General features: G+C 42.6%; 1 protein-coding gene across 1 annotated transcript in view; it reads left to right on the top strand.

Moving 5' to 3' along the window:
- The first annotated feature begins 12,145 nt into the window (after window positions 1-12,145).
- mob2a (MOB kinase activator 2a) overlaps window positions 12,146-14,962 on the top strand; it is a 105,350-nt gene continuing 102,533 nt past the window's right edge. The window contains exon 1 of the mRNA XM_062035268.1: window positions 12,146-12,626. Within this exon, the coding sequence (XP_061891252.1) occupies window positions 12,610-12,626 (17 nt within the window). The 5' untranslated portion in view covers window positions 12,146-12,609. The remainder of the gene's footprint in view (window positions 12,627-14,962) is intronic.

The raw sequence follows: 14,962 nt of genomic DNA, 5'->3' as shown, positions 1-14,962 counted from the left end.
GGAGCCTATCTCAGCTGCATTCGGGCGGAAGGCGGGCTACACCCTGGACAAGTCGCCACCTCATTGCAGGGCCAACACAGATAGACAGACAACATTCACACACTAGGGCCAATTTAGTGTTGCCAATCAGCCTATCCCCAGGTGCATGTCTTTGGAGGTGGGAGGAAGCCGGAGTACCCATAGGGAACATGCAAACTCCACACAGAAAGACCGCGAGCTCGGGGATCGAACCCAGGACCTTCGTATTGTGAGGCACATGCACTAACCCCTGTGTCAACCGTGCTGCCTCATTGTACAACCCGAATCTAAGAATCTTTCAATACAATACAGAGAACCCAACAAGTGTTTGAATGTAGATTAGCTCAAAAGCAAGAATATTACATTAGCAAACAAAATATATCAAACAGTCGTTAACAGCACATCATGTTTAGAATATAACTATTGGTTCTCTCATCAAATAGTCTAATAATAATTTGTAACTAAAAGCAGTATTGTGCACAGGTCACCTATTACCGCACACTGCCATCATGCGGCCATACAGCGAACTACTCCAAACTGCAGTCATATCTGTAACCATGCCTTCTTTTGGAGCTGATTGGACAACGCCAGGCGCTAAATAGCCAATCATTAGGCTCTGCCTCCTGTTAACAGGGCTTCCATTCTCAGTGGCCTCTGTGCAGCTGATATTTATAGAAACGCAAGGATGAAGAGGGTACAAGAAGAGCAGGAACAAAAGAAATAAAAAGTGTGAGGAAAGAGAATGACACTTATCTCCATCTTGTTGTTCCAGTTTTTTTCGTCACTGAATAATGACACCCAACTATGCACTTAACTACTGTACATTAAGTGTACTTCCTGCACATGCACCCTTGTACTGATGAAAGGAATGAAGTGGCTCAATGTTTTCAAAACTAACTTTACACAGGAAACTTAATACTGTATGCAGTTTATTACATCCAATACAGGAAGTGCATGAACAATTATGTATAATGCTTAGTTTTTAAAGGCGATAATAATTTCAGTTCTTTAGCATTATTTATCAAATATATATACAGCCTAAAACAGACATTAGTCCAGGGGTGTCAAACGTAAGGCCCGCGGGCCTGATATTATTTTTTTATCTTGATAGATTGAAAATTAACACCAATGAGTTGACTGATGAACATTATCACATAATTTAATCAGGAAGTATAGATAACGACAAATAAAGATAGAATACTGTTAACTGCAACATGTAAGTGTAAAAAATAATAATAATTATTATGATTTGTTCAGTTTCAGAATGTGCTTGTCCTATTTTTAGGCAAAGAAAACAATCTGAAGTTGTCTTTATTTTTAAGTTATCGTGATTTTTCTCCATATGGCCCCCGATCTAAAATGACTGACGCCCCTGCATTAGACCAACATCATATCTAAAATACTACTGAATAAAAATTTAAAAAAGGCAACCAAATTAAAATAAACTATACTCTTAGTAGGCCTATGACAATGAGTAACTGCACACTGGCCAGTGATTCTCAAACTGTGGTAAGCGTACCACAAGTGGTAAGCGGGCACCATCTAGTGGTACGCCAAGGAAGTCTGCAAATATGTACTATATAAGGAGCATCATTGTTGATGATGTTTGCGCATTGTGTATAGTGTTACAGTGGCCGAAAACAATACACTGGCTTCTTCTTAATGAATACTCAGGCCTACTACACTACTGTATAATAATGTTGGTCATTAAGGTGGTACTTGGAGAGCCAAGTGTTTTCTTAGGTGGTACTTGGTGTTAAAAGTTAGAGAAAAAAGCTAGAATAACAGACAGGTTTGTAAATTACAACCAACGTGTGTTGATTCTTCATTAAATTGTGCAGATTGAAAAATAGTGGAGAACATGTATTTTGAATTTTCTTACACTGGTACCTCCCTAAAATGGTGAACTCTATAGGAATAGTGACAAGAATTCCCTGTAAGTGATGCTGTAGGCCACTTTTAGAGAGGTGTAGCAGGTACATGCACTGTATTACTTATATGACAAGACATAAAACAGTTTGTTCTTCTTTTGGAGGCCTGCCTGCCTGCTGTGTGCTCATTTATGATCATTTAGCTATACGTTACTGTACAGTAAGTGCCTGCCACCTGCACCGCTGCACAGCGAGAGGTCAGTGCACATGAATGCCTTCCGAATGAAAAATATGGACATTACTGACATTTCACCGCATGGGTCTGCTTTAAATCATGATGAATACCGCAGGAGGCTCACTGTCGACACCCATTGGGTACACTCAGTATAGTTTTACCGTTTTTTTAGTTTTTAACTGTTAACACACCCATAAATAACAATGTGGGATACTATTTCTATAAACATATGCTCATATTCCCTACTTTGTTATTAAAATTTATTTTTTTATTTTCATATTCAATACTGCAACTAATTCTACAAACTGATTTTAATTGTTTCTATAACAGCTACAATAAAGTTATATTCTATTCTAACATGAGCTTATTTACCAATGTACCCCTGTACAGTTACATCTATGCCAGTGGTTCTCAAACATTTGTCACCAAGTACCACATCAGAAAACACTTGGCTTTCCAAGTACCACCATAATGACCAACATTAAAATATAGTAGCGTAGTAGGCCTTAAGGTTGATTGTCACACCCCGCCTCGGGTGAAGGTAATGTAACCTTTGCAAACCGGACTTTCAAATCAAGGATGGCAAGGCACGCAGTTGGTAACAGTTTACAAACATTTATTGAAATCCCCCCCAAAAAAGTGTCAAAAGGTAAACAATGACAGGATAACAAAGCACCTACAATCTCAGTAGATGATGCATGGAGACCGAAACTCCTGCTTAGGACAGAGAACCTCCTCTGGCAGTGACCAACAGCAGACTGTCAGAAAAACTGCATTTTCCAACTCAAATAGCCCATAGCTCCGCCCACTAGCTGGGACCAATTTGACAGGGGGAATTAAGAAAACAGTTATTTTGTAAATTACACCGTAAATAACCATCACATGTCTAAAAAGTATTCACATAGTACTTTTGCATGTGTAGTGCAGTCATTTTTGTACACAGTATATTCAGGCTTAGGTAACATCACTTTTAAATGTCCAGTGTCCTTCTGTAACACCCAGCTTTTGATAATCATGGTTCGACCCAAATTTGGCCTAATTGGTGAATGCAGGTGTGTTCACCTATATAAAGCCCTCAACCCCACCCTGACTTTTTTAGTCAACTGTTCAGAGCCATGGTGGGTGACAGGTAACAATTTGTTTGTTGAGCACATGCTTTTCACTAGCTAACAAGATTGAATGTTTGTAGTTTTTCCATGTTGAGCTTCCCAACAAATGTGTACGGTTTGTGAGGAAGTCCAAAGGTCAAACAGTGACAGTGTGGGGTCAAACTGTCACATTACCTCCCTCCTCTCCAGCGACAGCAAGTTCAGGGAGACGAGACAGGTAATCAGCTAGCAAGTTAGTTTTGCCAGCTCGATGTGTGATATTGAAGCAAAAGGGCTGTAACGCCAAGTACCATCTGGTGACACGGGAGTTCTTATCCCTCATGGAGTTGATCCAGCTCAATGCTCGGTGGTCCGTTTCCAGATCAAAGGTCCGTCCCAGAAGGTAATAACGTAGGCTGTCCAATGCCCACTTGATGGCAAGACATTCCTTTTCGATGGCAGAGTACCTAGTTTCTCTGGGATGCAGTTTACGGCTCAGATATAGAAGCGGTTGTTCCTCGCCCTCCTTTCCTTGGGCTGGGACGGCTCCAAGGCCCACATCGGAGGCATCAACTTGAACAAGGAATCGCTGGTTGAAGTCAGGACTTCGTAAGACCGGGAAAGAGCATAGAATAGCTTTGACCTTTGTGAAGGCAGTTTCACATTTTTCTGTCCATTTGACTGGATTAGAGGATGCTTTGGTAGTCAGCTCGACAAGAGGATCTGTGATGGTAGAGAAGTGGGGCACAAATCTTCTGTACCACCCAGAAAGCCCCAAGAATGACCGGACCTGCTTCTTTGTCCGGGGTCTAGGGCTGTCTTGGATAGCCTTCACCTTGTCCACCTGAGGACGTATCTGCCCGTTGCCAAGATGGTAACCTAGGTAGCACACCTCAGTTTTGGCCCACTCACCTTTCTGGGTGTTAAGAGTGAGCCCAGCAGAATGGACCCGGATCAGGACTTGACGCAGGTGAGAGAGGTGGTCTTTCCAGGAAGTGCTGAAAACCACCACATCATCGAGATAGGCAGCAGAGAACTGGCCACACCCCTGCAGAACGCGATCCATTAGCCGCTGAAAGGTTGCGGGGGCTCCGTGGAGTCCGAATGGCATCACTGTGTAATGATAAAGACCCTTTGGTCCACGGAAGGCAGTGTACTCCCTTGACTCCTTCTCTAAAGGCACTTGCCAGTATCCCTTACACAGGTCAAGGGTAGTGATGAATACGGCTTTGCCCAGCTTTTCAAGAAGTTCATCAATACGTGGCCTAGGATAAGCATCAAATTTAGAAACGGCATTCACTTTGCGTATGTCATTACATACTCTTATCGTGTTGTCTTTTTTAGGAACGAGGACAATGGGGTTACACCACTCACTGTTTGAGGGTTCAATCACTCCTAGATCCAGCATGGTTTGGATTTCATGGTTGAGGGGCTCCACCATCCGCTCAGGCACTCTGTATGGGCGCTGACGGATAGGTGTTGGGTTTTTTAAGTGAATGACATGTTCAATTAGTGGAGTTCTTCCTGGCTTTCCACTGAACAATACTGGGAATTCTTCACACACTTGCAAGAGTTTAAGGGCAGATTGTGCAGACAAGTGACTTACATCAGGTTTCTGTAGTGTAGTGAGCATAGACAGATCTGTCTCCTCCACATCATCCTCCATTTTCACTTCCCGTGCCAGCATCACCTTTTCCTCTTGCAACTCCTTGCTTTGAGTAGGTACTTGACTGGCCTGGACATCCTTTCCTTCCACAGAGGATTTCCTCTCCTTCCATTCCTTCAGAAGGTTGATGTTGTACACTTGGGATGCTTTTCCTTTATCCGGATGTGAGATCTCATAGGTGACTGGACCAGCTTGTCTGACCACGGGGTAAGGACCTTTCCATTGGGCCAGCAGTTTATGACTTGAGGTTGGAAGCGAGAGCATGACCTTTTGACCTGGCTGTAGCACCCTCTGACGTGCTTTCTGGTCATACCAGGTCTTCTGTTTCAAGGGGCAGACTGGGGCTCGATGCCCTGGCTGTTGGCAGTGGTAGCAGATGAGATCCTTCACTGGACTCTGTCTTGGGAACAGTCTGTTGTCCCCTGAGGTGCTGTAACCACCTGCTTTCTGCACACCTCTTTGGTGTGACAGGTCGGCTGCACCTTGGGCTGCTACATGGTTGTTCTGCTGCCTTGGCATTCGGAGTCCTCTACGAGCATTCAAGTACTGGCCTGCAAGTTTAGCAGCAGTAAGTCCGTCTTCTGGCTCATGTTCCTTGACCCAAGTCTTCATTTCGTTGGGCAGCATGCGAAGCATTTGCTCCAGAATGAAAAGCTCTGCGATCTCTTCTTTAGAACGCTGCTCTGGCTTGATCCATCTTCTGTAGAGACCTTTGAGTCTGTTGTAAGTCTCCTTGGGAGATTCACCAGGGGGAATGTAGGTTGACCGGAACTGGAGCCTATAAGTCTCAGGAGAGATATCAAACTTAGCAAGGAGGGCTTCTTTAAGGTCAGTGTAGACGTTGGAAGCATCTTCCTCCATTGCAGAATAGGCATCCAGGGCTTTGCCGGTCAAGAGTGGAACAAGTGTGCAGGCCCACTCAGACTGAGGCCAGCCCCAGGTGCGAGCGATGCGCTCAAAGCGGACAAGAAAGTTTTCGATGTCCTCACCCTGCTGGAAAGGGGGCATCTTTGGGCCTTGTCGGAGATGATGGTCAGGTGGCAAGGAATCTCTGGACGGCGACGCTTGAGGACTAGGAGTTGGCTGTGGGCGAGGTTTGGGTTTGGGCGACTGCTCATAACGACTATCAACAGGACGGTTAGCATTTTGGTTAGTGAGTGAGTGATCTAGGCTAGGCCTTGTACAGACATTTTTTAACTCCTGGAGTTCACGGACTAGGATAGCTTCCCTACGTTGCTGTCCAATCAAAAAGTCTTGGAACATGTTAACCAGGGTAGGTTCACTTAGTACTCTTTCAGTCCTTTGTGGCTCAGCAGACCACCTAGCCTTCCCAGAACCCTTCCTATGCTGCTTATGCCTATAACGTCTTCTTCAGACTCCTCTGTGTTCCATCCAACTTCACGCTCCTCAGCCATAGTCGTCCGGTCCAGCCTTATCGCCGTGGCCCCTCGACCAGCCATCTCATTAGTCTTCTCTGTCATTGCCACCTCCGACACTTGGGATCTCAAACCAGTTCTGGCCTGCCCTCTGCCAGATTTGTTGTAAACTCTGCTGCTTGCCATCCCACCACTGCCACCATATGTCACACCCCGCCTCGGGTGAATGTAATGTAACCTTTGCAAACCGGACTTTCAAATCAAGGATGGCAAGTCACGCAGTTGGTAACAGTTTACAAACATTTATTGAAATCCCCCCAAAAAAAGGGTCAAAAGGTAAACAATGACAGGATAACAAAGCACCTACAATCTCAGTAGATGATGCATGGAGACCGAAACTCCTGCTGAGGACAGAGAACCTCCTCTGGCAGTGACCAACAGCAGACTGTCAGAAAAACTGCATTTTCCAACTTAAATAGCCCATAGCTTCGCCCACTAGCTGGGACCAATTTGACAGGGGGAATTAAGAAAACAGTTATTTTGTAAATTACACCGTAAATAACCATCACATGTCTAAAAAGTATTCACATAGTACTTTTGAATGTGTAGTGCAGTCATTTTTGTACACAGTATATTCAGGCTTAGGTAACATCACTTTTAAATGTCCAGTGTCCTTCTGTAACACCCAGCTTTTGATAATCATGGTTCGACCCAAATTTGGCCTAATTAGTGAATGCAGGTGTGTTCACCTATATAAAGCCCTCAACCCCACCCTGACTCTTTTAGTCAACTGTTCAGAGCCATGGTGGGTGACAGGTAACAATTTGTTTGTTGAGCACATGCTTTTCACTAGCTAACAAGATTGAATGTTTGTAGTTTGTCCATGTTGAGCTTCCCAACAAATGTGCACGGTTTGTGAGGAAGTCCAAAGGGCAAACAGTGACAGTGTGGGGTCAAACTGTCACATTGATAAAAAACAAGGCAGAGGTATAATTTAACAAGTATATTTTAATATAATATTACACATAGTTTGAACAGTAACACTGTGTTTGAATATAGGAAAATAAAACACATACTTTATTCAAAAGACTATTTGGCATATCAATAGATGAAGCCCAAGTACCACAGGTTGAGAGTCACTGATCTATGCCATTCCCAGCCACTACATGGCCTTTTTGCATGGTCCCCCCTCATGTGCTCATGTGCAGTGTTATTATAATCCATCAAGCACATATAATTTGATATTAGTTAAATATATTGTTATTTCTTTACACGCACATCATTTCACATATTTTAAAAGGTATTTCTTGATTGAGGGGGTTAGTTTTACAATTTGACAATGCTTTTTTGTGAACTTTTGGATCTGACTCGGGGAGGCTTTTGGCCATGACCATGTTTGCAACGGAGACCAGCTGCTGGCTCTCCATCACACCGGAGTCCGCGTGGAGGGACCGCAGGAGATACGGAGCGTTGAGCGTCGAGATGGACGAGCATCACGGACCTGAATGAGCATGTATCGGACACTTCGGTCTCCCTAGACCAGTGGTTCTTATACTTTTTTTCCATCAAGTACCACCTCAAAAACACTTGGCTCTCCAAGTACCACCATAATTAGACTTAGACTTCCTTTATTGTCATTCAAATTTGAACTTTACAGTACAGATAAGAACACAATTTTGTTGCATTAGCTCGTTGTGGTGCAGGATAAAAGAGTAATAAGGTGCAGATATAAATGGATTTACTGTACAGATAAATATATTGCACTTTTGCATATGCATCTACGTTTACGGATGTATGTTATATTGTCTTTATATTTCAGCGAGTTAATCCTTTTTTGGGGCAATTGAGGGGATTATTATGATGCGTTCAAGAGTCTTATGGCCTGAGGGAAGAAGCTGTTACAGAACCTGGAGGTTCTGCGACGGAGGCTGCGGAATACAGTAGCGTAGTAGGCCCAAGTGTTCATTAAAAACAAGGTTTTATTCAACAGGTACATTTAATATTTTGGCCACTGTAACAATACACATCGTTTGAACAGTAACACTGGGTTTGAATATTTAATCAAGTGATACTTTGGCGTACCACTAGACGCAGCCCAGTTTGAGAATCAGTAGCTCATCCCCACGGACTGGGCTAGCTGGCAGCCTCAGATGGAGTCGGCTCACTTGGTTGCTTTGTTGGGTCTGCTCCTGTCTCCCCAGCAGAAGATAGTGCGGAGCACTGCAGAGATCACCGCAGTATACAGTATGTGGGTGTTAATATAATGTTTTTGTTTTGTTTTTTGTCTATGCATGGTGCAATCACATGTGCCATTATTTATGTTTATTGGTAAAAACACTATTTCCACATTCACCCATTCACACACACTGGTGGCGGGATCTGCCATGCAAGGCCCTCACCACAACTCATCAGGCGCAAGGGTGAAGTGTCTTGCTCAAGGACACAACGGACGTGACTAGGTTGGTAGAAGCTGGGGATCGAATGAGGAACCCTCAGGTTGCTGGCATGGCCACTCCCCCAACTGCGCCACGCCGGCGTTGCTAATTTTTTGTTTTTTGTTGCATTTTACTTTGTAGCTGTATGTAAGAATTGCGCCGCTGAAGCGGTTGCATCAGCTTTGTGCTCTTTTAATGGCTTTAATGTCGTTTGATGTTTTCCTCTTCTACCTGCACTGCAACAAAATAATTTTCCCATTGTGGCTTGAATAAAGTTTATTCTATCTTATTAGCATTGCGGCGATGACGCCTATAGTGCATGCACTTATAACGTATTCAGTTAGAATATAATAGAATAGAATAGAAACTACTTTATTGATCCCTGGGGTAAATTCAGCACCACAGTTCACTCACAATAAACAACAAACACTTAGGTTTTTTTTTTACATGTGAATAATATAAATACAGTCTATTATACAACATTATTCACATGTGAATAATATAAATACATTCTATTATACAGCATTATTCACATGTGAATGGGGTGCATTGACTGCAGCGCATTGTACGTGCTGCTGAGAAGGTGATTGGCTGCAAGCTCCCATCCCACCAGGACTTGTTCTCCTCCAGGACCAGGAGGCGTGTGGGTCGGATCACAGCTGACTCTTCTCACCCTGGACACAAACTATTCTCCCCTCTCCCCTCAGGCAGGAGACTACGGTCCATCCAGACCCACACCTCCCGCCACCTGAACAGTTTTTTCCCCTCGGCCATCAGGCACATGAACAATAACTCCTAACAGTAGCTCCTTTGAATTCCTTCTAAGTCTATAACAAGATCTGATAGCTCAGTTACAGCTCTTGTTATTACCAAATCTGTGTTATATGTGTTTTATGTTGCACGATTGCACCAAGAAAAATTCCTAGTTTGTGAACTCGTTCTCAAACAATGGCAATAAAACTATTCTGATTCTGATTCTGAATAATATACAGTCTATTATACAGCAGTATTCACATGTGAATAATATAAATACAGTCTATTATACATTCAAGTACAGTCAAAAAGGAATATATGCATTATACAGTCTGATGGCTGTCGGTATGAAGGACTTCCTGTGTCGTTATGCGTTAGTTAGTTAGTTACTTAGTTACTTAGTGGCCTAGTGGTTAGAGCAGGGGTGTCCAAACTTTTTCCACTGAGGGCCGCACACTGAAAAATCAAAGCAAGCGGAGGCCATTTTGATATTTTTTATTTTAAAAACCAATACAATATATGTGTACAAAAGATACATTTAGTCCTCCAGTCAGACTTGATTCCGGGGACCCCAAAAGGTTTTGGTGAAAAAAAATATTACAAATGTGTCATTATTTAGTATTATTATTATTATTATTATTATTATTCAAGGTTTAAATCTCTAGATCAACATTAGGTCTATCTGTCAATATAACGCTTTTAAAGATTTAAGTTGTATGCCATTTTTGTCAAGGAAAACCATGTTTTTTTATGGAAAAAAACACTAAATATGCAATATTTTCCCCCAATAAAATTTTTAAGTGGAATATTTGAGATTATATAATAATTGGAGTCTTAAAAAGGTCAATAACTCATAACAACATTGATTTTAATTCATTATTTTTTGAGCAATGACACTTAAAAAAAAAAAAGTCCCACTAAAATTATTGGGGATCCAAAAGGGTACTGCTCAGTAAAGTTTAAAAAAATAAATCCAAAATATTTTTTAACTTTTACCACAATAGTCTCAAGATCAACTTCAGGGGCAGTACTTATCAAGCTTCTTACAGTGCCATTTTACACTTAAGTCCTGAGAATTTGCGAAATTTAGCCCTACTCTCAAACTTAAGAATAAAAGCTTTTTATCAACGTTCTTAAGTCTAAGAATCACTCCTACTCTCCACGATATTTAAGAGACCTTCAGAGGTGTCTTAAGTGGTTAGGAGTTGCCAGCAGGGGATGGCACTGAGGCGAGAGAGATGTGCGCGAACGTTCAGGGAACGGAACAATGTTGTTGTTTTTTTTGATGACGAGCAGCTGATCAAACGGTATCGTTTCGACAGAGCGGATATTATTTTTGTCACAGATTTAATACTTTTCGATTCCTTGTTGATTTCTGCATGTGTCTGCAGTGGGCTAGTATATATAGAGCCACCCACACCAGTTTCAAATTAGTTGCCTAATTAATGAATTGGAAAGAAAATGTTATGACAGTAGCGTATGTGTGTGGCCGGGAGGTGAGTGACGTCAGTGAGTGTGTGGGCGATAGAAGAGAGGGAGCGGTAGCGTGAGTGCCGGCGGGGACTAGTTTGTTTTGTATTATTTTGTAGTTTATTGTCAAAATATACACTCCCATTGTCCACTTAAATATTTCCAAGATATTTCTTTATTCTTAGACAACGGATTCCATTCCGTGATTGGTCATTTCTATGGACACAGAAATGACGTCACCTAAAATTCCGTTTACGGCACATAGTAATGTCGTAATTCAGCTCTGAGTGTGACACTTAAGATTCAGTCCTACACTTCGATGAAAGTGTGAGTAAGACGCTTGATAACTAACTTTTAAGTGCAGCTTTCAGCGAATAATTTATTTACTCTTAAGTCAACTCTTAGCAGACTTCTTAGGAGTAATTCTAAGAAGCTTGATAAGTACGGCCCCAGATCTATCCGTCAATTATAAGTTTTTATTGTTGTTTATGTTTTTTGTTTGTTCGTTTTAGGCCCTTCTTTAAAAAACGTTGTTTTTTAAATGGCAACCAAAAAATATGCAACATTTTCCCCCCAAAATATCTCAAAGTGGAATATTTAATGTGAAGTAAATGGAGCCTTGAATAGGTCAATAATTCATAATGAGATTGATTTTGATTCATTATTATTTTTTTAAAGAAAGAAACTGCCTGCATGGCAGCTTTGTGTTATTAGAGTAAATAATGCAACATGTTCTTGTTACATTTCACCTGTTTGCTCTTTTTTTTCATCGTATTTTTAGAATGTGCCGTGGGGCCGTTAAAAAATTAACTGCGGGCCGCAAATGGCCCCCGGGCCGCACTTTGGACACCCCTGGGTTAGAGTGTCCGCCCTCAGATCGGTAGGTCGTGAGTTAAAACCCCATACCCCATACCAAAGATTATAAAAATGGGACCCATTACCTCCCTGCTTGACATTCAGCATCAAGGGCTGGAATTGGGGGTTAAATCACCAAAAATGATTCCCGGGCGCGGCCACCACTGCTGCTCACTGCTCCCCTCACCTCCCAGGGGGTGATCAAGGGTGATGGGTCAAATGCAGAGAATAATTTCGCCACACCTAGTGTGTGTGTGTGACAATCATTGGTACTTTTACTTTTTAAAAACATGCACAATAGGCCAAAAAAAAAGAGTGTCATCATTTCGTGCTATTGAATGCATCAAAGCATCAAAGGCGTTTACGTTCCAGAGCGGCACGCACAGGAGCGGCAGAGTGGAGCGTTGTGTTTACTTCCGGACATCGACGCGAGAGTGCTTGTCTGAGCAGCGGCGGCAGCCTCACTGGAGCTTTCAGGCTGTCAGCTGCAAGGTTTCATGACAGAGCTGACCGGCGTCGATCAGCAGCATCCACAGCCGGACCCCCGTGCGCCTCTGCCCGGCTCAAAGACCTTCCACCGCCCTGTCTTCCAGGCTGCTTCTTCTTCATTCCCCGCGCTAGCCGAGGATCACAACAAGGACAATCACCCCCGAGTGTTTGAGCGCCGTTTGTGCGTGCGTGTGGAGGCAACGGACCCCGGGAGCGGGTGCGACGGGGCCCGGGAGAGAAGGCAGCCCCGGCAGCAAAGGGAGTCGGCCGGGTTAAAGTAGAGGGGTCGCCTCCGACTCCTCGCGTTATCCCCCTGCTAGCTAGCATCAGCCCAGCTAGCTCCAGGCGGCACCATGGACTGGTTAATGGGGTGAGCACACACACACACACACACACACGCACAGCCTCCTCTCATTTGACAGGTCACCTGCGCAGTCATTGTTTTCATACCGCCATGAGCTTGTCACCGCCGTTATTGACATTTCCCCCAGTCCACTGTCGTGTTGAAAGCCCACACGTTCCCCACTTTTAAGTCATTATGTTGCTGTAAGCGGCTAGCGCGTTGCTTAGCTTAGCCTAGCCCGGCGAGGCTAGCTAGCTCGACAGCTAAGCTGGCAGCGGGCTTAACCTGCACTGATAAACGGACTTAATTTTAGCAAGGACCCGCAGTCTTGTTTTTGACATATTCCAGGCGTGTTATTCTCCACCCGAGAATGGCAACACCCACATTGGATTCGGAGAGTGTCATTCTCGGTGACAGTTCTCTGTAAGGGGATGCTTATTTATAGCAATGAATAACCCAGCAAAGTGGCTAACATTAGCTGGCTCCCTGGTTGAGTTTATACCCCAGCGCAAGGTGCTCCTTACCGGGTTGCCTCTTTCTGCTGGCCGTGCTGGCCCAGCTATGAATGGGAGATGTAAAACATCACAGTAATGGATGCTTGTATTGACAGTTTCAAGTTAATCATTCTAAATCCTGCAATCGGAGAGCACTATGTGCTTCTAAAAGCTGGAGAAAGCTATTATGGTGATGTCAATCAGAAGTTAGAGGCCACCATTTAAGCACCATCCAAAGCCAACTACCCTGTGAATAATGTCTATTAAGATGTGCAGGAAATAAGTAAGATAGAATGTGTTAGGCACTGTCTGGGCTGTGTTTTCTATAGCAGTGTTTTTCAACTGTTTTTTACTTTGAAAAAATCCAGAGGCACACCAATATGGAAGTAGAATTGTCTCACGTCAACTTATATATGTCAATGTGATATAAATGCATATGCATATATTAATAAATATACAAATACAAATGTGATATACAAATAAATAAATCATTTGTATAAATAAATGCGTATTTGTAAATATATTTTTGATATTTGAAAATATGTACAAATAAAATGTAAAAATATAAAAATGTGACCTACAAATAAATCAAGAATTTGTATAAATAAATGTGTATTTGTAAATATATTTTTGAGATTTGTATGTAAATATGCTTGATTTTGTATTTGTATTGAATTTGCAAATGTGGATCGCTTTTTTGCTTTTGTGTCGATGAGACATTCCTCCCACAAACCAGCTGCACAAATAAATGTGACCTACACACTCCCCTGAACAACCAGCAGAGGGCACTGCGGCCAGAGCGGTCTCGGTCATAGACATGGTCTGACACTGGCGAGCCAATCAGAGGTGCACTAGTGAGGGTCATATGATGATTGATATGTGATGATGATTTGACACACATTGCACTGATAAGAGATCAGTATCTACATCGGGACAAGGTCATTAAACGGCATTGATATAATAAAATAAGCAGCTAGCACGGTCTTTCAGATTAACTGGATACATTAGCATTAGCTAATACAACGCTAACGTTAGCAAGCTCAGGCCCGTTGTGTGTTCTCTCTGTAAAGACGTGGATTGTTTTTGTGCTGAGAACTCCGGGCATTTTGCATATAATGTATATAATGCTCTGTGACCAAGACCGCTCTGGCTGCAGTGTCCTCTGCTGGTTGTTTGAGGGAGTCTGTAGGTCACATTTATTTGTGCATCTGGTTTGTGGGAGGAATGTCTCATCGACACAAAAGCCAAAAAGCGATCCACATATGCAAATGCAATACAAATACAAAATCAAGCATGTTTATATTCAAATCTCAAAAATATATTTACAAATACACGTTTATTTATACAAATTCTTGTCCCAGTCCCATAACATCTACGGCTTTTGGAACTCAGTGCACACATAACAACCTATCTGGATTCGATAAGAGATTTGATAAGGAATCGGTTCGATAAGAGGATTCGATAATGGCATCGACATCGATAGTTTCTCAACGAACATCATCCCTAGTTCCGTGTCTTCCTTTGACCGCTATTCCCCGCACCTGCTTTGTTTTAGCAATCAAAAACATTTAAGTTGTTGCTATTTTTTTTTTTGTGTTGACATTGTTGATTGTCATGTCATGTACGGATGTACTTTGTGGACGCCGTCTCTGGTCCACACGCTGTAAGTTTTTGCTGTCGTCCAGCATTCTGTTTTTGTTTACTTTGTAGCCAGTTCAGTTTTAGTTTCGTTCTGCATAGCCATCCCTAAGCTTCAATGCCTTTCCTTAGGGGCACTCACCTTTTGTTTATTTTTGGTTTAAGCATTAGATACCTCTTTGCCTGCACGCTGCCTCCCGCTGTCGTCTGCATATTGTGATCACGACAAAC

This window comes from Entelurus aequoreus, linkage group LG24 (genome assembly GCF_033978785.1).
Source record: "Entelurus aequoreus isolate RoL-2023_Sb linkage group LG24, RoL_Eaeq_v1.1, whole genome shotgun sequence".
In the NCBI taxonomy this organism is placed as follows: domain Eukaryota; kingdom Metazoa; phylum Chordata; class Actinopteri; order Syngnathiformes; family Syngnathidae; genus Entelurus; species Entelurus aequoreus.
The sequence above is the reverse complement of the archived record's forward strand: the minus strand, read 5'-3'. Positions and strand labels throughout refer to the sequence as shown.